This window comes from Anas platyrhynchos, chromosome 15, assembly GCF_047663525.1.
Source record: "Anas platyrhynchos isolate ZD024472 breed Pekin duck chromosome 15, IASCAAS_PekinDuck_T2T, whole genome shotgun sequence".
In the NCBI taxonomy this organism is placed as follows: domain Eukaryota; kingdom Metazoa; phylum Chordata; class Aves; order Anseriformes; family Anatidae; genus Anas; species Anas platyrhynchos.
In genome coordinates, this window is record NC_092601.1 from 2990589 (window position 1) to 3017832 (window position 27244).

Sequence of the window (27244 nt, forward strand, 5' to 3'; positions counted from 1 at the left end):
ATATGGCATCCGGTAATGAGTTATTCTTTTAAATCAGTTATTACCCAGTACAGTTTCCTGAACTCCATGTTAGATCACTAAAAGATATTTGAACTTGAAAAACTTTTAGTGTATATCAAGTCCATGACTTCTGCTTTCCCACTGCAATGCAGGTTGGTTGGTTGGTAGGTTTGAATGTGCTATTTCACCAGGTCTAAGCCAGATTTTACTTGTGTTACATGACTTTAGGACACCAGTCCCAGTCCATATTCATAAAAGGTCTTGTTCACACTTTAAAGCCAGAGTTTAGCTGTTACAGTAGGGTCTGCAAGGAAACCTCCCATATGAGCAGCAGTTATTTTAAACAGAGATTTTTGCAAAGTAAATGTTAATGCAATAAGTTTTCATGTACAGCTGACAAGATATGGAGATTTATTTATGTTCTACTTTGTATTTACAGATGCAGCTGGTTCTAAAAGCTATTGGAAATGCAGGAATGGCAGCAGCTTCACTTGCTCCTGTTTTGAGCCTGTGTGCTTCCCTCCAAAGCAATCCAACTGAAATTTGTCTACCTGCTATCCAGGCATTCAGACACATTCCCTGTTCTGTTAGGGTAAGTAATTTATTGCCAGGTGGCATCATGGTACAGTTGCAGAGTTTGGACTTTCTCTAATAGGTAAGAAACATGCAAGCAGACAAGAAACAAATCTAAATGCTTCTTTCAGCAGAGCTTCTTTGCTGTTGGAAAGGTTGGTATGGCCACCTTAAAATTGGACCTATGGTAGGTTTTGCAATAGCTGAGGTATCATATCTAGTGACAGAGATAATGTTGTGTGGCTTATGTCTATGTGGGTTAATGGTTAAAAACTTAATAACTTTATATATAATAACTCATTATATAATAACTTTATGTAATAGCTGTATCGTTCATTCTCTCCTTTTTTTTTTTTTTTTTTTTTTTTTTGTAATCTTTTTGTCTTTCTTTTTCTCTTAGAATGCTGTATTACTTGAGCTGTATCAAGCAGCCAGTGAAAATGTGGAAATAAGGATTGCTTCTTACTATATAGCAATGAAATGTCCAAATGAAGAGTTGCTTAAACAAGTACAAAAGAGTTTGCTAAAAGAAACTTCCAGTCAAGGTTAGCAAAGCACCAACTGGAATATTAGGAATTCTTCAGTGATAACGTTAACTTTACAGGTCTAATGTGTACCAATCTATTTCAATGTTTATTTAATTTCACTACTGGGTAGGTTGTTTTTAAAAGATTGTTTTTATGGCTGTCCCATTTTGTATTAACATTATGATGCTGTTATTTGAGCTTTGTGAATTTATTTTAGCAATAGTAACTATTGGCACCATTTCATTAACTTAATGCTGATAAAGAGATGCATGGAACTTCTCTGATGTTTAGTGCATCCCAGATACAAATGAAGAACTACAAATTACATTTTATTAAGTTGTGAAAGAAGCAAATGGCAGAAAAAAAAATTGCAAGCTGCAGGTATTAATTAAACTATTTCTGAATTATATTTTTAATGCCTCTAAGTCTCATATTTCCTATTAATTTACCATATATAATATTTATTGCCATTGTCTTTGTTTGGTCTTGTCCTCATTTGCAGTTATTTTGTGTGTTTTGGTATGGTTTTAATATTGACAGCAGTTTAAAGATAGCATTAGACAATGCTATCTTTAGCAGATCCCAAGACAGCAAAGAAAGTCCTGCTGATTTTCATCTTAAAATGCCTAGAAACTTTCAGGCTTCCCTGCAGTTAATAATAGATGCTCCATCACTGTGCCAGCAGTAGTTCTTCAGGTCAACCAATAGTATTCTAAGGATCACAGTTTGAGAACTGTGGATCTAATGGCAAAAAAATAAAAAAAAAAAAAAATAAAAAAAATGGTGTCAAGAAACTGTTTATAACACAAGAAAAATGAAAATGTGGCAACTGGGACATATTTGGTTAGAAATGTTCTGAAAATGATTTTTTTGAGTGGCATTAATCATATATCCAAATATATAATAGCTGGGCAACAGTGCAACAGCTGTTTGGGGAAATAATGAACACAGTTAATAACCTCTTAATCATTCATAGTTCATTCTCATTAATGCTGCCTGCTTGTCTGGTTGTGTGACTGATTATTGCCTAATCTGAGACAGATTACTGACATGAGAGACTGAATAGAGAACTGATGCCAAGTACAAAATCTTCTATGCTATATTTAAAAATAGTATTTTTATGTAAATAGCTTATCTGAAGGAGAAGCTGTTTGGTCTAGTATGAAATCAAACTTTAGGTTCTATAAAAGTAAAGAATCCTACCAGCACTTTATTACCAATGCACAGGGATTATTTAAAATAGTCCCATATTTTGTATGAAGAAGGGATTTTTTTCTCAATAGTTTCAACACATACAATGAAGAATAACTTTAGACTAGTCTTTGGCTTTTAAATCTGTCAAAAACATCAAAGGGTTTTTAAGGCAGTTTTCAAGCAGATGAAAGCAGGCTCTGTTTGCTGCCTGGACCCTAGCCAGCTCTGAACATGAAGCTGTGTATCCATTTTATCTGGATGTTGTGTCCAGACCAGTAAATCCTGCAGGGATTATTAGTTTAGGCTCAGTATTGTGCTCACCTGAAGATATGGACTATAATCTAAATCACAATTGTGTAAATGTATGTGCTTTTTTTTTTTTTTTTTCCCCTAAGTGTTTTTCGGAAATATCCTGCATTGCACATTGTAGAAGGAGTCTTCGTATTTTAATTTGTTTGCTCTATACAAAGAAACTTTCTTGCCAATTTTCTCTTACAAATTCACCTGCAATTCCATTATAAACCTCAGGGTACTTGGTTATCACTTGCCAAAGTTTATGTAGGGAATCTGATAACTAGATTTCCCTATATTTAAAGTTGCTTAATGCTTGGCATTAAAAGGCTTTGTTTACTGCTGCCTGTAGTTTTTATCTGTTAGTTTAAGATTTTCATGTGCTTGCTGTCTATCCCAGATTTAGTTTTCTTGTTTCTGCACACTGGGTCAGTGATTTGCTAGAACAAAATGAGCATTACTGCCAAAGTGAGAGTGTAAAACCATATTTCAAATAATTCTGTTGCATTTGTTCTTTGAAAAAGGGACAGAAACAGTCCTAAATTATTTGAGCAGCACAGCCTGCCTCTAATTTTTGTATGTATTGCATCTTTTTTTTTCAGCACTCATTTGAATTTAGTATAGAAGACCCTTTGCAAACAGCAAATAAGTATCTTAACATTTCTTGCTTGCTTGCTTAGTTAACTGAGAGGCATAAGTGAAATTAAGGAGTGAAAGGCCAATTACATTCCATACTGGAAAACAGTAAGACAGTATCTAAATAAGCTGACTATGGCAAAGATAGGTGCTGAAAATGAGTGAATGCTCTTGTGATCAGGGGAATTATTTAGGATTAATTGTAGTACAAATAATAAAAAAAAGACTGTATCAGTCTTAAGAACAGTTTTATTTTTTCTCTGGTTCCCAAATGCTTTTATTTTTCTAATTTAAGTGGGTTCCTTTGTTTGGAGTCATCTCTCTCAGCTCCTGGAGACAGATGATCCACTGAAGAAACACCTTCGAGATTCTATTCCCAATGATATCCTAAACAGAGATTTTGACTGGGAGACATGGAAATACTCCTCATATTCAGATGTCACATTCCAATCAGGTATGTGGCGTTTTAGAACTTGATGCTTTGAAGCATATGAACTATTGAAATCCCACATGTCTTTACACCTTTCTTTACACCTTGGTGTGGAGATTTTTAATTTCTAAGACATAATGGAATCCAGTACGCAAATGGAGGCTTGATTCTGCTCTGACCTTAATTGGACTATTACTACTATCAATTGTAATTCCAGTAAGCCAGATACCATGCAATTTTGTGCACATGGTTAGTGAGAGAGGAGAATAAGAACCAATGTGGTGTTCTTTATTTATTTATTTTAAAACAATTTTTATAAACACCAACTTTTGATTCCTTAGTGAGCTTCCTCTGCAGCAACAGAGCATTGGGATGTGTTTTTTCTTCTGATACGTGTCTTATTCTTTTTATAAAACTCAGATTCCTTCCTGTTTTATTATCTATTCATTCTTTGTTTTCAGGGAAAAATCTAGAGAATATTTTTCAGACTAACAATATGATTCATCTATCTCTTCCAACATAGTTGTGTGAGATATGTGTTCTAATTGTTTTTTTTTTTTTTTTAAGGTTAGATGATAGGCTTTCAGACATGTCAATTAAAATCTTTGTTATACTAGAGTTAAATAATTTCTCCTGCTGTTCAAATGTTTTACTCACCACCATTTTAAAGGACAGAGTTGCAATTTCCCAAAGCATGATAAGATTTGAAAAGTATATGAGAATAGCTCATCTCTGACTGACATCTGATATTTTATATTGCAGCTGGTGCAGGTGCAAATATGGAAGCATCAGTGGTCTTTTCTCCTGAATTTTTTGTACCACGATCAGTCATGACAAATTTGACTGTTCACCTTATGGGGCAGGCTATAAATCTACTGGAGGCAAGTTCTGGGAATTTTTTTTATCCCTCTACTCAAGGGACACTTGGTGTATTGAAGTACAAAATATTTTCTGTTTTCCCATTACAGTTCCTTTAGCAAGCTATGGTTTTCATTGCTGCAGCAAAGTTGCCTTCAGACTCATGACTCCTTTGCATAATGGACTTGGTTACAATAAACCCACTCGCTCTGATAGTACTGTATACCAGTATGTATGCTAATTGAGTTATATTCAGTTGTTGTTGATTCAAATAAAAGATGAAAGCCAGTACTGTCGCTTTCTGAAACACTTGTCTTAGCTCCTGTTTAGGATGGTAAGAATCATCTAGTTGATTTACAATGAAAAATGCATTAGCTTGGATATGCCACTCCATTAATACAAGAGATAAAGAGTTTTATATTTCAAAGTGAAATAACTGTTCTGGTCCCACTGGCCATACTATGGCTGGGATATTTAAATGGCCTGCCTGCAACCTTGTCATCTTTAACTGTGTCTCTAAGAGAAAGGAATGTTTGGCATGTGGACTCTTCTATTGCAATTAAAAATGTGTACACAAGAGAGAATTTAATTTAACCTTCAGATTTGAAGTGAAACTTGCATATTCCCTGGATTTGTATGTGTTAGTAATACTATTTTAGTCAAACTTGCAAGCAGAATTTTGTTTCAGGAGCAGAAAATTGGTATTTTTTTTGTCATAACAACCAAATTACTGTTTGCAAAGTGATAAAATAGGAGTAGCTAACTGTCCTGTCATGGTGTAAATGAACAAGTATCTGAATACAAAATGATTTTTATTATGTACTGAGCTTCACATAGTCAACAAACTGAAGTGTTTTTGCTAGTAAGATTTAGTACTGAAATATCCAGTATTGGATGCTAAAAGAGGTAAGACACTTTATAGACCCCAGTGACTTTGTATGGAAAATTCTTGTTTGTACAAAAACCTAAATATTTAATCTTGATATATTTTTAGTCATGTTTCTGCCTGTACATCGCTTATGCATCTCATTTTCAGTCTTTGAATGCTGTATGCTTCCCTGTAGGTTGGTGTATGGTTAGAGAATGCTGAAGCTCTCATGCAGATTTTTGGGCAGAAGTTTGATACTTTTGGTGACAATTTTTTTGCAAACACCAACGAAAGAAACCACAAGTCAGGACACCCTGTGCAAACAACAGGAAAAGTCAAGCAGAGGAAGCTGACTTTTAAGCAATATAGTCCTGCTGATCATCTTGTAACTATGGCTGGCAAGCCAAAGTTGAGAAAAGCTAACCAGAATTGGCCACATCAAAAGTATAGCAAGATGAGTGAGTTAGTGAAGAAGGTAATTGACAGTGTCATGACTTGGAAAAATTCATAACATTACCCAGTTAACCATAGGTCCCCATCTAGAACTGAACGTTTGTTTTGTATTAACATGCCTCCCTTGCAAAAAGCATACATACCCTTTTCCATTCATACAACATTTAACAAATGTATAATATACAAAGCACAAAGGGCCATATCTTCATTTTTTCAGATTGTATTATTGTCTCAAAACAGTGACTCTCAGCCAGAGGAATGTATTGTCTGTGTTTTGGGCTTCATCTTACTATTTGAGTACTGATTGTCTTTTTACTGATGTCCTTTGGGCTATTGACTTCTGTCGCACTTTATACAGTTGCTTGATTCCTGAGTCATGTTGTTTGTGATTTGAATTCCCAGTTTGTGTCAGATGTTACATTGACCCTTTGTGCAATAACTCATGAACAACTAATATTTGGAGAGAGCTATGTTTATTACAGGGAAGATTTGGAAATTTACTTCAATTGTTGATGTATTTTTTGGAAAACTTGGGGGCTGTGATTTCTTTAGTTTGTCTTAGACCATCTGTCCTTTTAGGATTCATCTTCTTAGAGTTTCTTCTTACAGTGCAATCTCATGTTCATGTTGTGTTCCTGTTGTATTAATTCCTATGGAGGGAAAATGATTTTATTTTTTTTATTCTCTTAGTTTATTTAGCAATCATGTTGCTCATAATGGTGTATTAACTGAGATTGTATTCCCTGGTATTTTTTCAAAGTTTCAAGTGTTCAAGTACTGCAATACTTATTATTATGTTCAGTCATCTTAGGACTAGTGCTACCTGTGTTCATAATGGAAGTCAGCTTGTGTTGTATAGAGCCGAGATTTAGCTGGAAAGAGCAGGTATGAATCAAGGGTCTCAAATGGGCTTGAAATATTTATAAAAGGCAGCCAATGTCTGCTTACTACTAGCCTAGCCTGTACTGAAGAATTGTTTATTATAGGCTTGAAAGAAATTTAATATAAACATCCTTCTCTTCCTGATTTATTTATCATGTCAGTTCACTGAGAGAAAGGTGAGAAAGGAGGAGATGAAATGCAAGCTAAGCATGAAAATCTTTGGAAATGAAGGTAGCTTTTTGTATTGTGAAGATTTAAAAAAGCAAATGAAACATTATTCTTTAAATCTGGCTGAACTTGCTGTCAAACTTCTGAAGGTAAAAGGAACCTTTTTTAATTTGAAAGTAAATGCTTTTAGAAACTACTTTCTGATGTATACATGAAAGATACAACATATTACACATTGTTTCTCTAAATTGAGCTCTAAAAGGCACTAGTATATATTGGGTTTAAACTGTATATGATTAATTAGGCAAGGATTTGTTCTGCTGTCTAATGGTTCTTACCTCTTGTTTCTGCTGTTCAAAACCATCTGCGTTTAAATAGAAAATTATTTCTTTAAACAGGATAGAATTAGTAGTGAACCCATGCCCTGACCAGATGCTGGCCTTGGGCTGCTTTCTACCTAGTTTCCAGTATCAGTTCAGTTTAAAACAATTTCACAGCAGAGAAATGCATTGGGTAGTTATGTCTGGAAAAAAATGTGCATCTTGGCTTTATTATGCAAAATAGAATTCTGGGATTTTGCATGCATGTATGTTTTTTGTTTGTTTGTCTTTCCACTACAGGGACAAGAGATCCAGCTTAATAAAAGGGTTAGTTTAGCCACGGAAGAATTGCAGTTTCCAGTAATTTCAGGCTTTCCTGTTCAACTGGCAATCAATGCCTCTGCTGCTATCAATGTTAAAATGAAAGGCAAAGCAGACTTCAAAGAACGGTCAAATTTCTTTGTAAATGACATCAAGCCATATCAATATCAAGCCAAGGTAATAGTTGCTGCAGATGCATGTCACTTCCACATATTACTGGTTTTAAGTACTAGTTCCTGACCTGAAAGTTCTGTATGAATGTCATTGTAATCAATTAGGAAATTCTTGAAGATCTTGAACAGTCAATCTTATATTGCTGGGTGGTTTCAATGCAATAAGGGCAGTTGTGATTTTCTATCCTGACAATCTGATTTTGAACTTTATTGCTGTGCTTTTCCAGATCTGTTTCAAGCTGACCATTCTTCCTACCTCTAAATCAAATTCCTAAATGTTTGCATGCAGATGACCTGTATGCTTTACCTGCTACAGGGATAGCATCTAGAATTTTTCTCAGGACCAAATATACAGTTACAGCTTATGGATCAAGAACCAATTGGATGATTTAACCCTACATTTCCTTATCTGACTATTGTAGTTTTTTGTGCATACTGAATATGTTTACTAAATTTCACTATGGGCAGCATAATATGTATAAATATAGATAGGTAAATATAAAATATATATATATACAAAAGATAAACTTACACCAAACCACTTAGTCCAAATCACTCCTCTTACTTGATATTTCATGCTGAAGTCTGGGTTCAAATCCTTTAGGACATATCTCTTACAACACTTAATTTTACTGTTGTTCTTCTTAGAAAGTGTGTGTCTGTGTACACACAATATCTTAAGTTATTTCCTGAAACAAAATACTCATTATTATTTTAATGCTAGAATATACAGTCTATACCACCAAACACTATGTATATACTGAAGAGGATAAGAAGACTATGGTTTAGATTAAGTGCTTTAAAAATAAAGTGCTCTTCATAGAAGGATGTATACCTGAATTTTTCAACAGTGCCTTTATCCAGATTTCTGTTCAAATGGGAACTGTGGGGACTGTTGGACAAGCTGGCCTAAGCTGGTTAACAGGAATAAGGACATCTACTAGTCTTGATGGGGGAATCCAGGTTAAAAAGGGGCAAGAGCTCAAAATTGTTTTGAACACCCCAGAAGAATCTATGGAGATAATTAATTTCAGGTAAGCAAGGTCATCTTTCTAAAGTAGTAACCATGGTAACTTTCTTGAATCAGAGCTTTACTGGCAGGCTTATTAAGAGAGCAGAAATATATTCTGTCAGCAAACTGTTTTGGTCTGACTCTTAGTCCAAATCCACTATTCAGAAGAAAAGGAAGGGGAAATAATTATGTGTTTTACATTGTTTTGACAAAAAAACATTGATCCTTCCACTGAAGTAAAATGTTCAAATCAAAATCTTGTGATAAAAAGATGTAAATTATTTTTTTCCATACTGCTCAGTTTTTTCCTACTGAACATCAGTGCTCTTTTTGGAACCTTAGTCTTAAAGCAGTCTAGTTCAGGGCATTGAAGTGGTGGAGAGAAACCTTAGCAATACTTCTTCTACAGATTTACCAAACACAGGTGTAAAATAATATTTAGCAAAACACTTGAGTAATTTGAAATATTGTACTAATAAGATGTGCTCATGCACTTCTGACGAGTTTTTACTTAGGTTCTTTAATGTTAAGTAAAGGTTACGTTGTCAAATACATACTACCACAACTGACAGATGTTAAGCAAATCAATGATTTGTGCTAATGCAAGCCGCGCTTTTAGGCTCTTGGTTTTTCTTTGGACTTATACCTTTGTTAGAAGTTCAGCTAGAAGGCACTGAGGTCATCAGTGTGATGACATTGAAAACCACACGTAAACTGCATGGCTCTTAGGCATGACTATGGAATCATGAAGTATTTTCAGTATGTGGATTGTTATTCCTTTGTGCTTATTTTAATTTTGGACATTGCAGTACTACAGGATACGCAGTTCAGGAAAAACTGTGGAGTTTAGTTTAAATGTAAACCATTGATTTCTTTAGGACTGCTGGAAACTTACTGATATAATTCTGTTTCTGTCAGCTAGGATGAATGACAGTCCACAAGAGTAAAAGTCAAAGTAACTACAAACCTGTTTTGTCCATTATTTGAACAAAAGCCTGTGTGTAGAGCCTACTGGATATTTCACTAACCCTCTTTCTCCCAACAAGGACAGATGCCGTGGTTCTTGTACTAGCAGTTCAGTAAAGTTCTGAAAGAACTTCAAGACTGGAACAAAATCCCATGTCCATTCGTACCCTAAGGGGAAAAAAAAATAATAATTAAAAAAAAAATAATCTAGAAGCCAGAAGGTAAATGGATTTGCAATAAGCTGACCATACCAAATTGCTCAGAACAGAGAGCTCTAATTGTGACTGTAAAAAGACAAAGAATCCTACAGAAGGATCTCATGATAGTAAGAAATTAAACATGGAAATTGTGGATAAAAATCAGTGCTAATTAGTGGAAATGTAGACTGAGCTTAGTAGAATTTGATTTTTCTTGTGTTTCTCATGTGGTACAAGATGAAATGTAAGAATTCTGTTTATATATTGTTGTAGCTTTAGCATAATTGGTTTTAAGTGACTGTTTGAAATTCTTGGTTGTAGCTCTAAACTCTTCTTCACAATGGTGGATGAGACTGAACGTTTTGATATTTTCCAAGACCACATGGAAAGCAGATCTTGTACTGGGAAGGAAGGTAGGTCTAGCTATCAAGTTTGTCTGAGAAATCTTGATCATTCTGAAATATCCACAACAGATGTTTTATTCATTAGAATTTCTTCTTTACCATATTACTTCTAGGGGGTTCTTCAGTGCTCAATGTGCAATATTTATTTGTATGTTTTCTTTGCTTGGTGTTCTAGCTGAGTGTTCAACTGTTTTTTTCCACTAGTGTCTGAGTTTATTGGTTAGCGGCTGTGTTCTGAAATGTCATATCCTGACCCAGCTAGTGCTTTGCTTTATCCTCTTGCTGGACCTTCAAGAGTGGCTGTCACATTAACTAAACAAGACAGAGGCCTACAGCAGTACCTTGTGGAAGCTGCATATAACTATGTTCCTCAGGTACCATTATGCTGTGCTTTCCTTGGCTTTTGTAAATTTATTAGTTTACTTACAGTGATGAATGAATGGTATATGAATGGCACTTTATATTCAAATTGACTAATTTTCAGTCTGTGGTGTTACTATTTTAATTCCCATTATATTGGAAAAAGACGTAGAAAACAACTAATGCTGACAGTGGGTGAATATTATTTTCATATATAAAACAGTGCACAGGATTTGTTTTGTTTTATTAGATGAGAGTTACAGGACTAAAGCATCCGGCATCATTTTGATGACTTTTTTTCTGTTTGTGACAAAAGACAAAATAACAACAACAAACCCTCCCAAATCATTAACCACCTTATTTAGAAGGAAATTCATACAACTAAAGAAAAAAATTGAGATTGATGGTAGGTTTTTTCACCTACAAATCAGATCATCTATTAATGTCAACTAGGAGAGCTTCATTAGAATTAATAGAGAAATGCCAATATATTTCAGTCAATAATCTAATGCTAAAATTAAATTATTGTGTGATAGTCTTTCAGTTTACTGCTTTAGATAACACTCATTCCTAGTGATTTTTGCATTTCAGACTTTCTATTTTTGAGAGTCAGCTTTCAGTACAGTGTTCACAAACTCACATTGAAGAGGAAAGCCATTATATGAAATTATCACAGAATCACAGAATTTCTAGGTTGGAAGAGACCTCAAGATCATCGAGTCCAACCTCTAACCTAACACTAACAGTCCCCACTAAACCATATCCCTGAGCTCTACATCTAAACATCTTTTGAAGACTTCCAGGGATGGTGACTCCACCACCTCCCTGGGCAGCCCGTTCCAGTGCCTTACAACCCTTTCAGTAAAGAAATTCTTCCTAACATCTAACCTAAAACTCCCCTGGCGTAACTTTAGCCCATTCCCCCTCGTCCTGTCACCAGGCACATGGGAGAACAGGCCAACCCCCACCTCGCTACAGCCTCCTTTAATGTACTTATACAGAGCAATAAGGTCACCCCTGAGCCTCCTCTTCTCTAGGCTGAACAAGCCCAGCTCCTTCAGCCGCTCCTCATAGGACTTGCTCTCCAGGCCCCTCACCAGCTTCGTCGCCCTTCTTTGGACCCGCTCAAGCACCTCGATGTCCTTCTTGTAGCGAGGGGCCCAAAACTGAACACAGTACTCGAGGTGCGGCCTCACCAGAGCCGAGTACAGGGGGACGATCACCTCCCTAGCCCTGCTGGTCACAGTTATTAAATTAAGGCTGAGGAACACAGCCTTCACAGTTAATTAAATTAAGGCTGAGGAACAAAATTGATAGTTTTATAATCTTCTATATATGCTGAACTGGCCTTACCTATTCCTGAATTTTAGTTTGCAGTATTCTGTTAGTTATGATACGAAATTACTTGTTGCCAAACGAACTAAGTACTGATTATAATATTGCTGTGCATTATAATTAAAAGTAAAATTTCAATCATAGTGTAACATAAAAAAAGTAAAATCAACAAGTGTATGGATGAAATATGAAGTGATAATTATATGGCAATAATATAGGCAATATATTTCATCTTTGACATGCTGGTCAAGACATCTAGATTTATACAAAAATGTGCTGTCTGCCAAAGTCAGATTTTTTTTTTCTAATTTTCTTATGTATTTTACCAAATCACATGTTTAGAATTTGTTTGCCCCTCCGGATTTGATTTTATTTTATATGTGTAATCTCAGTTATTTTCAAATGGTTTGCACAGAAGATTAACCTACACTCTGCAAAGCTTTGGGTGGGAATATCTCCACAGCACAACACAGTTTATTAGTTTTAGGACAGGCCTAAAGGAAGTGTGTAAACCACTTCCAGAACTAAACTGGTTTATTGGAGACAGCTTGGTTGCCTCTTCTCAATGAGAATTCTCAGAATGTCATTTTAAAAGGAGGTGTGTATTCTGAGAATGCTTCGATGCCTTTGCAAACTCTGTTCCTAACATTTTTCCCTTGCTCTGATATTTATTACATTTTTACAATGTAAATATGTTGCTCACAGAAACAGCAACCAACATTTTTGAATATGTTTTTATGAAGCATTGCTATATGGTGTATGCCCAGTAAAAGTGAAGTTTTATTTCTCTCTAAGGGAAAATTGATTCTTCTAAGAATTCACGAATTGGACACCTGGTGTTGATAATAGATGACCAAGATGTATATTACATTAAGGTATGTTTTCAGATCATGAGCTCTGGTACTAGGATGAATACTCAAATAAAAGCATGGAAAAGAGAGTAAATTAAACACGTGTTGAAAAATAGTTTTGTGAGCAATCCATCAGAGAAATTAACAATACACTTTATGACATATTTTTGAGATAGACTCTGCTAAATTGCCTAAATTGCTCTTTTATTTTTATTTATTTTTTAAGCTTGGCTTCCTCAAGTAACCTAAAATAATTTTGTTACATTCAGATGTAGTCAAAACCTTTGGGTTGCTTCCAATGTTAAGTGTAGAGAAGATCACATTGACATGTGTGGACTTTGGCCCATTACGTGCATATGCAGTCACACAGTTTTTCAGACCTGTATTCTGTCTGCGCATAGAAGCTTTGAGTAAACCTGGGCTAATTTCTTCATGTATGTGGAGTGTATATATAGAAGAATATATAGAAGAATCTGTAAGATATTGTTCTTTATATCATATAATTTTTTTATTTTTTTTAAGCATTGGGAAATAACCAAGAGCATGCCAGTGTTCAAACTCACAAATGAAAAAGCAAGCAAAAATGCATGTGGGAGTTAATAACTGAAGTTCTACTAGCATTTTTTGTTTCTATTCCAGGACTTGAACAATTTTTTTAATTATACAATTGACAGCCACAGCAGCATGCCATGCATGTCTTATGTGGGCCTCCAAAGTCAGTTAATTTCAGACACTGTGTTTTCCTATGGTGAGCACATTACTTAGATTTATTTTTTTTTTTTCTAGAAAAATGTTGATGTTTCTCCTGGTCTTCAGCAGAATAACAAATCCAAACACTAATTAATATTGTAGATTTTTGTATTTGCATCAAATCCAACCTAAATCTAGTTCCCTACTGTGAGGCCGCCAATATTTTCAATAATACCATATTATTTTTTGGCCCAGTGTTAGAACATTCTTTGTGATTTCAGTCACTACTGAAACCAGCAGGAGGTGAAGGAAATCAGCATCTCACACCTCGTATAATCATAGAATATCCTGAGTTGGAAGGGACCCATAAGGATCATCAAGTCCAACTCTTGACACCGCACAGGTCTACCCAAAAGTTCAGACCATGTGAATAAGTGCACAGTCCAATCTCTTCTTAAATTCAGACAGGCTCGGTGCAGTGACCACTTCCCTGGGGAGCCTGTTCCAGTGTGCAACCACCCTCTCTGTGAAGAACCCCCCCCTGATGTCAAGCCTAAATTTCCCCTGCCTCAGCTTAACCCCGTTCCCACGGGTCCTGTCACTGGTGTTAATGGAGAAAAGGTCTCCTGCCTCTCGACACCCCCTTACGAGGAAGTTGTAGACTGCGATGAGGTCTCCCCTCAGCCTCCTCTTCTCCAGGCTGAACAGGCCCAATGCCCTCAGCCGTTCCTCGTACGTCTTCCCCTCCAGGCCTTTCACCATCTTTGTAGCCCTCCTCTGGACACTCTCCAACAGTTTCATGTCCTTTTTATACTGTGGTGCCCAGAACTGCACACAGTACTTGAGGTGAGGCCGCACCAGCGCAGAGTAGAGTGGGACAATCACCTCCCTTGACCTACTAGCGATGCCGTGCTTGATGCACCCCAGGACACGGTTGGCCCTCCTGGCTGCCAGGGCACACTGCCGGCTCATATTCAACTTGTTGTCTACCACGACCCCCAGATCCCTCTCTTCTAGGCTGCTCTCCAGCGTCTCATCGCCCAGTCTGTACGTGCAGCCAGGGTTTCCCCGTCCCAGGTGCAGGACCCGGCACTTGCTCTTATTGAACTTCATGCGGTTGGTGATGGCCCAGCTCTCCAACCTATCCAGATCCCTCTGCAAGGCAGAGGGAATGTCCATCTCGTATAATGGAAAAATAAATAAAAATAAATCCATCCTCCTTCACCATTGCTTGCTAATGACAAATTTTTATGCTGTTTTTGTTTGTTTGTTTGTTTTGTTTATTTGGTGGGGTTTTTCCCCTGGGATGTATAAGAAAAATTCTTTTCTTTTTCTCTCATATCATTTCTCTAATGCCCAAGTCTTCTCAAATCTCAATCAGTTTCTAGTGTTGAGTGCCTGGGGATTTTGTTTTTCATTTGTTTATTTGTTTTAGGGTATGACAGATTCGCAAATACTGAATGGAGAGCAGAGATATATGACCCAAGTGGAGTTAAAGCTGGTAAAGCAAAGCAGTCCTGTCATTCTGTCAGGAAACATCACAAAACAACTTGTCAAGAAGATAGCTTTTTCAGTATCCCTGAATAATCTGTTGAAGGATGCTGCATTTCTATCAGGTCAGAGGACAATAAGTATTTGCCATATAAATATAAATTCTGGAGCCCTTATATATTAAAATTGCCTGGGCTTGGACATGCATTTCTAAAGTCCCTTTCAAATCAGTAAGACTGCCTTTTAAAATGATTTTCCATTATAAATTAATGCTAGTATGTATTTCAGAATAATAGGAATTGTAGAATAAATTGTAAAATAAATATCTGTTTATAATTACTGTTGAAGAGGGAAGAGAAAACAAGTTGTAAGGAAGCACTTAAAACATCAAAAACAAAACATCAAAAATGGTTCTCACGATATTTTCTATTGTTCACTTGTGTACAAAGCAGTGCAGAGATGCAAATATGTAGCTCAGCTCCTGATACTCTCTATTTAAAAAATCTTAAATCTAAAAATCGTAAAATTATTTTTTTCTCAAACATACAGTGAGAGGAAAATGTAAGAGATAATACAAGAAAGAGGACTTAACTATTTATATGACATCAATTCATTAAAATGTAACTAAATACAGTGAAATAAACCAGTATTGTAGGACTAAGGCTCTCATTTTATCTTTAATATTTCTTACTGTAGTCTCCATGTGGCAAAGACATTGCAAAGTTTTACCCAATATTTTCAAATAAAACTATCTTTTAAGGAATGGATTTAGGAAGATCACCCTTTGGTAAAATATTCACCTTAACTTTTACATGGAGTGCCAGTGACTGCATCTAGAAATGGTGCTGATCTGATTTAAATTCTTATCCCCTGAGAACTAGCTGCACCAGCTCTTCTATTGCAAAGCCACAACCTTGTTCTGAGTTAATGTAGAAGTAAATCTTCATGTTAGCTGTTAGTCAATTAAAAGATCAATCTCTTAGAATTGGTTCCCATTTAGAAACAACTTTGGCTGGATTCACTTCACGAAACTTTAATATAGTCTGAATATAGTCTGAAATATATAAATATATAAAACATATATTTATATATATATTATATATAATATATAAAATGAGAAATATAGTCTGTATAGGCTGTATATATGTTCAGGGAGAGTCTGAACATCCAGCTCTCTTTTTGTTTACTACACAGGGAGTATGTGGGATTCCTCAGTTAGACTGGGTGAAACAGGACATATTTGTGTTTTTCCCAGTGTGGTATTCCTTTTTCTAGCTAAAGTAACTACATATTCCACCAGTGTATCATTGCTCCTCTCTTGTAGCATTTCTGGAGAAAAAGTTTGATGATAAGCTGAGGCAGTACTCATTGGAAGGGAAGACATACCTTCCAGGTGTTCTTGGAGTTCACGTCATTGGTCTTCTCCAGCAACGTGAGGGCTTGTGGTCTCATGATCTGAGGATAAAATACAGATTTCTAGGTACAGTGAAAAAGAAGGAAAGTAAAAACATTCTGTTTTTCACATTTTTCTGCAATTAAATTGCATTCAAAATTCATGTAAAATGTGTTTTTCAAAAGTATGTCCAACATTGATTTAAATTTCACTTTTTAAATAGGAGTTGTTCCTAATTAATTGACATTCTCAGGTGCTTATGCAAAGTGAATGGGTACATATATTCATTTAAAAGCATGAGGGTTTGTTTCCAGGAAACAACTGTTTTTTCTTGGCCACAAGGTATAAACTGTTTTAATTTTATTGGACAAAGCAGGTAAACATTAATACAATTATATCAAGATATTGAACAGTTGTAGTAGCTGGTCATGATGTGCAATGTAGGGTGACTATATAAGTAAAGTATGTTGCACATTCAGAGAAGATGTGTAACAGTATGAGTAGTAAAGTTTTCCTAAACCTACACAGGTATGACCCCATAGTTTTGCTAATAATGGCACGCTGATTAAAATATTTTATACATGCAAACAGAAACATATGTGAACACTTATAACAGTATTAGGTGATGTCTAGCTATACCTGTATAATTATGCTTTTATGACTACATAAAAGAGCTTAAGTCATATTTTGATATATACCCAGTCTGGCAACTATTCAACCTGAAGCAGTCAGCAAGCGTTTTCTTGTAAAGTAGTAGATTTTTGAAAAATAAATTAGTCCTCATAGTCAGTAGTTGAAACTTCAAATTAATTATTTTAAGCTCTTCTCAGGGGTCACAAAATCTAGAAGTTCATTTCTGTTTTTCGTTTGAGACATAATGTCAATGTCATGATGTCAGCAACTGAGTGGTAACAAAAAATCTTCAAATATTGTGAGACACCAAGAAAAGTTCAAAAGTTAAAAGTGATTAGTGTATACTACTTTTGTTTCACTTAGATAAAAATCAATTTAAATAATAAATCTATTCTGTTTTTAATATATTTATTTAATTAATTATTTACTTCTAAAGAAAAAGTGAAAGAACATGCAAATGTGGCAGAGTAAACATCTAAGCATAGCCTTTGCGTCTCTTAAATAAAATCAACCTAAATCATTGGATTATATTCATTCCATTCTTAATGTAAACCATCTGTTTCCAATTGCCTAAAATTGGAAATATTTTAATTTTTTATTAGAGTATAAAATAAACACAGGCCTAAACTCTTATATGTAAAGCCTGTTGCTAGGATTTGCATTTCTAGTATAGCTTGTGGGGAGAAAAAAATAAATTGTAATTCATAATACATTTTTTCCCCGAAGTTTTATAGCATATCTGCACTCAGTAGTGCAAAGCTATTGATTGTTGTTAGGTTAGATATATGCTGACTAGCTGGAAAATAAGCTCAGGTATCAGAAACAGCAATATTGTAGTCTTTAAAGTGTGTCTAGGCCTTAGGCAGTCATTGGAGATGATTGTTGAGCTGAACTTCATGGTTCTGCTATTATACCAGTACTGGTGCTGATCTTCACTAACTTTGGTCAGTACCTTTAGACTGCAGAACACATTGCCATACCTTTTTACATTAATTAGATATGTACTTGACTTTTGTTCGCTACTGTGGTAGCGTTTTCATTTTCATCATGTAATTCACTCATTAAGTCATCTAGCAAATATAAACTCACTACTCTTAAATGCAAGTTCATTAAAGGTGTGCTTTCCTTTGGATTCCTAGGATAAATCAACAAGTATTTGTGTGTGAAAACAGATGAATCTCACTTCAGTATTTTTTTTTTTTTTTGGGGGGGGGGGGGAGAGGGAAGAAATATTGAAGCCAGCTCTAGATTTCTATTATTAAAATTTATATGCTTACTTTTGAATTATTTGAACAGATAACTTTGTGATTTAACTTGAACAGGAGAGGCAAAAAGCCTTCATCATGAATGCAGGATGGGGCAAAAAGTTGAAGAGAAGATAAGTGCACATGACTTGTACAAACTGGATGTTGGCCATGAATTTCATTGTATGCAGACTCCAACCTATAATCACAAGGTAGAGGTACTGACCAAAGCACTTGTTTATATGTGTGCTGAGTAAATTTGTGTCATTCATGTACTGAGGGGCTTAAACAGAGCAATGTCCAAGATGTCATTTTTGGATCAGTCTTCTTCTTCTCATCTTTTGTTTCTCTTTTCTTTCTGTATAGACACAGGCATCTAGTGATGTTGCTAATTTGTGCAATCCACTGCAGCTGTAAGTGATGGAACTGTTCAGTGATGTCATTTTTAATGTATAAATTCACAGAGCTTCTGCAGAATGTTTGCTATGGAAGTTTTTGTTTTATGTAAAATGACAGTATTAGTAAGTTTGTGATTTATCTAATTTTTCAGTACTTGTAACTAAAAGTCAGAAACTTTGCTTATTAGACGTCCTATGTCTTGAAAATAACCTCATTTTTTATTAGTTTTCTAGTTCAGATCTGGATTTATTCTTATGAATTTCAGTGTGTGCCTCTTTAAATTCTTTTCATTTGCAGACTGTACAGAGACAAAGGTTAACGTAAAGGGAAATTACAATTAATGCCAGATATTCACTGCAGAATAGAGAGCTGAATGTCAAATAAGCTTCTGAAGTAAAGGGAAATTTTGTATCCTTTCAGCTTTGCTTTTCATACAAGTTGAAAGCCCAGGAGTGTTAAGATTTCCCATGTATCAGGATCTTGCCAGACTCTGCATCTGCACAGTGAATCCATGCAGGGCAGTCCACTGGGAGTGCAGTTGCCCTAGCTTTTGAGAATAGCAATTTGACAAGCAGTGAATTGACAACAATTTTTGGGCTTTGTAGTCTGAATTGACATATTTTGATGAAACTTGATTTTTGCTTTGGAAAATTTGCAACCTTTCCTTCTTTAGCCTTGCTTGCTACTTGGGAATATTTCTACAGCCAGTTAACAACAGTAACTAAATGAGAAAGCATGGTTTACAGGAAAAAGACAGATTTTCATTCTTCAGGTTCACCTGAAACATGATGTGAGTGCATTTTGGCTTTCCTCCCAGATGGAAGTGAACTATGGGAAACACTGGAATAAAATAAACTATAAGAAGAAACTACTGATCAGCCAAACATTTAAGAATAGTTCCAGTTTTTTACTAGTCAAGTATTTCATGGAGGTAATCATGATTATTGAAGAGTAAAACCTTCATTTCTAATATTTAACAGATGATCTTCTTTCAAAGCGCATTCTATGGGCTACCAAATGAAAGAAAATAATCATTTATATTGGCAAATCCTGTGATGTTTTATTTGTAGGAAGTTCTTACAGAAGCTATTCAAGTAAATTTTTGTGTTGTTTCTTAAAGTAGCAGATCTCCTCTGTTATTGTATTAGAATAGATTATAGTTTTCTGAGGAAGGTTGTCATTATACTATTCCCATAGAGAGCACCTGTAAGCACAGATTTTATCTGTGATCACAACATAGGCTTACATAGGATTATGGACATTATTGTTTTTAACCAAGTAAGTGATCCAAAATTTAGTGGAAAATATCATTTTTGAATCCCTAGTAGATAAAACAAATGCATGTTAAAGAAATTTCAATCTGTAATTCATCAGCATTCATGAAAATCTGTAAAATGAATGGCAAATGTCAAGAGCAGAGGCAGTAACTGACCTTTCTGTTACTATGTGTGTGTGTTAGCTTAGATAGCTCTGAAGACAGGATCCTGTTTTTATTTAAATTTGCTTCACTTGTTTTCCAGTTTAGTGTGCAAGTCGTGGAAAAGCAGATGAGTTACAGAACCCAACTGCAGCACTCGCGCAGCTCTCAGAATTATTTGTAGAGCAACACCAACTTTAAGGTGCAGTATGATGACTGCATGCCATTTTTGGCTGGACTGCAATGGAAAGATGTATCCAGAAATGGCCTGAAGAAGTGGGAAGGTGAAGTACCACAAACGATTTCCAGTCTGTGCTTAGAAAAGCATACATGCAATGTTACAGCTGGGATTTTATGAGGTAGTCACATATGGGTGTAACAGAATCTTTGAAATATTGGTTGAACAAGGCAGACCCTGGAGGTTATCTTGACAAGCTTTCTGCTCGAAGCAGGACTGTTTCTAACAGCATATCACATCTGCTGTGGGTTTGTCTAGCTCACTTTCCAAAATCTCCACCTTTCCCCAGCCTAGCTGACTTAACCTCTTCCAGCAGTTCCTGAGACTCTCAATGTGCAATTTGTGGCCATTGTTCTTGTATTGTATGCCTGTGTTGAAGGGTTTGTGTTTCTCATTTTTGCCATTTGACTTCAAGTTAGCCGTAGGCGGCTATCAGATCTGCCCCACCCCTTTGCCAGGCTAAATAAGCCCAGTTGCCTCCCTTTTTGTCACAGGTCTTGTCTCTAGGCATTTTATCATCAGAACAGCCCTCTGTTCTGTCCTGTCTGATTTCTCACTGTCTGCCTGGCTCTGGGTGGTCCAAAGCTATGTTCAGTGTTGTAGGCAGGGCTTCTCTGGAGCTTTGCAGAGGGAAATAACTCTGTTTGATAGCCATGCTCCTAATGTAGACTGGTATTATCCTACTAGCTTTTGACTGAGATAACTGACCAAGATGTGAGACATGTTTTATTCATTTATTTTTTATTATCAACTTTCTTTAGAAATAGTGATCAGATTTGTAAATACATTAGAAAGTGGGACACTGAGATGAATACTAATGGTATATCTTAAGCTGTAAATTAAACACCTGTGTATGCGTATGGATGTATTTTTAAAATCGTATTTTTTTTTTTGGCCTTCGATTCATAAAGTACAGCAGGGAATAGGCCTTTATTATTATAAGCTATATTTTACATTTTTGGACTTCTTTCTCAAATAGAGATTAAATTACCTGTAGCATGCCAAGAATAAATTTTCTGATATTTAGTGCTTAAAAATGATTGAATGACACTACTATTTTATGCTTCAGTGGATTACATGCTATTCAAATCAGGGCAATGATCAGCTCAGTGAGTAGATATGCTATTGAGATGCATTTTTCGAAGCTAGTATATACTATGTGTGCCAAAACTTGGATCCTTATTACTGCAAAACAACTAGCTTGATACAGTGGATTAATTATTAACTGTTGTGCTTTTCTGCTTGTTAAAGTGAAATGAACTAAGGTCAAATTAATTCTGAAGTCTTAAATGTGGAGATTACTTTGTGAGTGACTGTTATAAACTTGTGCATTTCTGAACTATATTGCAGTGGGTAAATGGCATAATTTGATAAATAACCAGTGAAATTTCAAAAGTGAGTTTTCAGCACCTTGTCAGATATAAACATTCTGAGCTGTCTGGAAACTAGTTTCCAAAATAGCCTACCAATCTTGTTCAAAATGTATGTATTGCAGGATTTAATTACTATGTTGGCTTGTGTTGAAACAACTTTGATAAAAGCCATTATTGTAATTGTGTGAATAATAGCTACAGAATTACAGTTCAAGTAAAGATTCTACATATTGTTGAAGGTCATGCAGTAGAACACTTTTCTGGAGTAATTTAAGTACCAAGTTCCATAAATTTTCATTCTTGTAAATGGCGCTGTGTGTTAAACTATGTAGTATGTTACATTAGTGCAGGACATTCATTTAACTATGTAGCATTGTGGTGGTTTTACTCAGGTGGGCAGCCGAGCTCCACCACAATCACTCTCTCACTCCCCCTCTCCTCAAAAGGAAGGGGGAGAAAATACAACACAGAGAACTCGAGGTTTGAGATGAGAAAGGTTTAATTAAAGGGAAAGGGAATGGGAAGGAAAAACAGATACAAAAGAAACAATCAGTCCGCGCGGAAGCACAGAGAGAAAGAATTATTCTCTACTTCCCATCAGCGAGCGGTGTTCGGCCACGTCCTGGGAAGCAGGGCCTCAAACACGTAGTGGTTGTTCAGGAGGAACAGCCCCCTCCCCCACGAGAGCCCCCCCTTTTATTGCTGAGTGTGACATCAGGTGTTATGGAATAATCCAACCAGGTGTTGGATTATTCCATAACACCTGATGAATCAGATGTTATGGAATAAACCAACCATCCCTTTGGTTGGTTTAGGTCAGCTGCCCCGGCAATGTCCCCTCCCCATCACTTGCCCACCCCCAGCCTGCTGGCTCTTGGGGGCTTGGAAGGAGTCCTGATGCTGTGCCAGCACCAAGCAGCAATAGACACAACACTGGAGTGATATCAGTGCTGTTCCAGCTACGAGTGCAGAGCACAGCACTGTGCAGGCTGCTGCAGGGAAAAGGTGACGCCAGCTCAGACAGACCCAACACAAGCATCCAGAGATTTTGACAACTCTGAAGCCAATAGTAGCATTCAGTCTCATTCCAGAAACCCAGCTTCTTGTCAGCTTTGTTGTAGAATTAGAAGCCAGGTAGCTTGAAATCTCACATTTCTGCCACCTTTAATTTATATATTCCTTCCAGGAGAATTAAGTATGGACACCCCATGGCTATATCTGCATGCAGCTCACAAAATACATCAGCCTCAGCATTCTGTTTATTTATTGACTATGGAACTGACAATTGGCAAAGTTCTCTCCATTAAAAATCTTGTAGTGGAACTATCCTGTAAAGATCAAAGCAATGAAAAGGAGGGGAAATTTCACATTTACATGTTGCGAAGCACGGACGAAAGCACGACAGACACCAGCAGAGTCAGATCATGCTTCACCATTTTATTGCCCGAATAGCCCAACTTTTATAGTGAATTTTACAGGGGTGGACAGTGTTTCACACAAGATTATTGGTCAAAAGCACCCAGACAAACCGTTAAGAAAATAACACCACCTTTTGATTAGAAGTTAGGAAAACAATCCCCTTTGTGCTTAACGGTCACGTAGACCTAGTCCTTGAGGCCAGCTGCTGATAACAATATTTTCTGAGTTCCTTAATTGGGTGATGTGGGAGTCATTGCTGTGGGAGCTTCTCACAGTTACTCTGGCAGCTTGGTTTGCTCAGCTACAGCAGGCCCTGAGATTTCTAAGGCCTACCCCTGGTTGCTTAAAGCAAGCTTAGATCGAACAATTATGCCAATTCCCAACATTTACACACCAGCAACCATATACCTGCAAGTAAGTAACATGATGTTTCCTATAGTGTAAAGCTTTGATGATGCAGCTTTGTGATGGGTACCTAACTGAACTGTCATCATACTGGAATAACACTTGCTCAGCTTGTTATATGAAGTAGCTTGTTTGAGAAACTAATCCACTATGTGCCAATTTATAAGAGAGCATCTTGAAAAGTTGATGTTCATCTGTTTCTTATGCTGGAATGACGTGCTATTCTTTCTCTGGGGGCAGGCAAATCAAAACAGCCAGGGTCTCTTTGCTGTCTTTGAAAATGTTAGGGCCGCTATCTCTGCCTCTATTTGGAATGGAAGTCCATTTATTCCTGCACAAAGCCCAAATATTTCATGTCAGAATTCTACCTAGGAGTGTACAAACAACTGTAACTATTTTTAAGTTCTCTCTCCTCTCCTTCACTCCAAGAAAATGAAAGGTTATTTCTTTTGTTGTGACTCAGGGTAAATTCAGTCTCCCATAATTCTGTGTGAGAATTTTCTCTAGTAAGTTCTCAATGTTTAATCTTCAGTCTTTTTCATAGGAATTCTTCCACTTTCTGTGAAAGGATTAGATATCCCTTGGGTGGAATCAGTCTGCCCTGAATCTATGGATTCTAAGCTTCTTCGTAACTTATTTTCAGCTGTGCCGTGCAATGGAGATTTTAAAACCAATTTCATCACCAGCTGATTAACAAATATGGTTAACCTTTGTCACCATGCAAGGTGTAGATTTGCCTTGGGGAAGCTTCATTATTTCCATTGAGGTGGTCCTTATCTGTCTCTGTCTCTGTGAAAAGAGATTCTAGATTTTTTGCCTTTCTTCCAGACATTCACAGTGGATTCTAAATCTTTAGTTTGGTTTATCCTTAAGGTTTTCCTTTATTTTGAACTGCAGCTTTTCCTTGTTAGATCACTGATGGTTTAGGCACAGTGAAGAAGATTGTGAGAAACATTCTTCAATGAGAAAGGAAACAAAGTGTTCATCACCTATTTTCTTTCCAACTACTTAGCTTTCTGTCTCTCCCTTGCTTGTGGGGATAAAATAATTTTTGAGATCTTTATGGAAACTCAGATTATTTGGATAATGGAAAAGCTGATGCACTATTTCTAATAGTTATTGTAATGAGCTTCTCCAAGACAATGCATTCTTTTCAGCTCTGGCCTGTGATGCTGGCACAATAGGATTTTCTCTGTCTCAACTTAACCTGACTAGTATGTTCCCCTTTATTTTTAGGCCTCCACATTTAATCGTCTTGAGAGAAATGTTCTGCACAGCTATACTGAAATGGTATCTTTGTGGAATCAGCTTGTGAAGAATGAGATTCATTTGGAGAATAATGAAAAAGACAAATTTCTTTGCTTTAAGATAAAAAGCACAAAACAAAACTTCACAGCCAGCTATTAGAATCTGCCAATGGTAAGACAAAAAAGTACAAATGTACAAAGGTAATTTCTCTGACCCAGTGCTGTGTTTTTCAGGTCTGCCACTTTCCCCAAATATGTCTTTGCTTTGTGTTGAAGGTTAAACAGTTCCAGTGCTCCTTCTTTTTCATCCATTTTGACAACCTGCAATGTAAAGCTATATTTAAAAACAAAACCAACCAACCATACCCCACCCTCCAATGTCATCCCCCACAACAGTTTTGAATCCTATGCACCTATCTGGGATGCCAATCACAGACAGAAGGGCAGGGAGGAGAGAGCAAAAAGATATAATATGACTAGAAATAGAGCTATAGATGTGATTGCTTACATTCTTACATTTTGATACAAATGTCAGGTATGGAAGATTATACTGTCATAGGTATGGAAGATTATACTGTCATAGGGAATCAGCATATTTTGCCTATGAGTGTGTATAGTAACAGCCTTGGGTTATATGTCATTCAAGCCTCTGCATCCTTTCCAATTTATGATAATGCTTAAAATCATGTTTGCTTTGCTTGGTGCCTACAACATGGGAAACATAACAAATAGTTTGTCTCCAAAGAGGAGTAATACATTAGTAAGGATGTTTGTCGTCTGACACACTCAGTGGTTTACTATTAATGTCACTTTTATTCTTATGTAAATTGCGATCAGGATTTAAAGTCGTGCAGAAAGGGGACGTTCTGTGAAATGACAGTCTCACTGCAGCCTATTAAGCTGTGTGGTTTTTGTTTTGGTGTTCCTGAATATGAATACAGTGAATCTGATGCAATTGTCCTTTTCTCTCCTGGTGTCATGATTTGACTGCAGCCTATGAAGACAAACTTCTCTGTGAAGGCTGTATGGACAGATTACAATAGTCTGCCTAAAATTCTTCAGTTTTGAAGTCAAATAGAAGAACTGAAGAAGGAGAAGATGCTCTATCAAAAACGTGGAACAGTTTATTTCAGGTTCAGTAGTTTCATTCCTATCTCTGAAGAAAATTTTGGCCTACATTTAATGTGTATCTTGATGCCCTTGGGGAAAGGTTCTGGGCTTTACATGATGAATGTGTCACATGCACAAAGCCTTAAGTCTTTCCCATCTGTCTCTGCACTTCCTTGAGCACACTGCCTGCATGGGCTAGTTATTTGCATCCACTTAGCTTTCACACCCTTCCTTGAAGCGGTAGAGAATAAAGTCATCAAGGGAAACAGGCAGTTTGTGCTGTGACAGTGTGTTTGTTGGAAAATTTATTAGACTTAGAGCCTTCTTTAATGAAAATGTCAGAATTCATGGTGTCCAAATGTCCAAGGGGTGAGAAGATCCAAAATCTAGATTTGATCCCCTGTGCCATTCAGATATGGTAGGAGTAATAGAAGCATTCTAAAACCAAATATTTCCCTCTTAAGACACATAACAAATAGTCTTATTTATGTTTTAGAAAGTATTTCCATTTGGTGGTGAGAATAATTGCACTGCATCTAGACATTGGCTGTTTCCAAAGTTTCTCTTATTTTCGAACTCATTATCAAAACACAGATTGAAGCCTCTGGTAAAAATGTGTTGTCAAACCTCAGAAATCTGTATCATCTCTAGAGATATCTCAGCTTTCTTAAGGCATAGTAGGGTCAATCGAAGTGCACAGGCTCCCTTAGGAACCACTGTGCATCTTGGAAATAACTTTATGTATATACGTATATAAATAAAAAATGAGAAATGTCTTTTCAGTGACAGAAAAAGTATAGAAATGAAAAATGAGAAGGTATTCCAGACATCCAGAATGTATAAAGGCAGTCCAATATCTGATTATAAAAGTTAATGCATTTTTCCAAGACTTCCAACTAAGTAAATGGTGAGAAATATTTAAGAAAGTCCATAAAATGTTGCACTAAAGTAGTAAAGTGAACTATATATTGGCTGAACATCTGTTGCATAGAATTCTTGGCATTCAGTTATTGTTTCTACAGAAAGCATGAAGAGTGTTTGATAGTGTATACGTTGCAAGCTGCCCTAAGCTTTTGGACACTGGACCTGTTTGAAATGAGTCTTGACCATGCAGATTTATAAAACATATGTACTAGTACGCATGTCAGAATTTTAGCTCATCCTCTCACCTGGTCTTCCAAGCCTTTCCTGAATCCAGGCTGGAAATTCTATCAGAAATTCTGGTAAATGGGTATAGTTTGTATGATGCTATAATTACACTCTAAGAATGTTTCAGAGGTCCTGGCTGCATGTGTTTTGCTTCTGTATCTGACAGACTGATGGCATCTGCAACTGAAGATTTGGGAATTCTAGTTGACTTTTGCAT

At 36.3% G+C, this 27244-nt stretch overlaps 1 protein-coding gene across 1 annotated transcript in view; it reads left to right on the forward strand.

The window, feature by feature from the left end:
• Positions 1 to 27244, forward strand: part of LOC106019526 (uncharacterized) — a 105135-nt gene that overhangs the window by 28151 nt on the left and 49740 nt on the right. The window contains 19 exon segments of the mRNA XM_072023999.1: positions 440 to 592; positions 974 to 1118; positions 3517 to 3675; positions 4414 to 4627; positions 6521 to 6576; positions 7445 to 7679; positions 8543 to 8728; positions 10191 to 10282; positions 12764 to 12843; positions 14945 to 15169; positions 16195 to 16201; positions 16325 to 16501; positions 18349 to 18482; positions 19442 to 19588; positions 20190 to 20375; positions 24758 to 24916; positions 25045 to 25096; positions 25304 to 25379; positions 25839 to 25901. Coding sequence (XP_071880100.1) covers positions 440 to 592; positions 974 to 1118; positions 3517 to 3675; positions 4414 to 4627; positions 6521 to 6576; positions 7445 to 7679; positions 8543 to 8728; positions 10191 to 10282; positions 12764 to 12843; positions 14945 to 15169; positions 16195 to 16201; positions 16325 to 16501; positions 18349 to 18482; positions 19442 to 19588; positions 20190 to 20375; positions 24758 to 24916; positions 25045 to 25096; positions 25304 to 25379; positions 25839 to 25901 — 2546 coding nt within the window.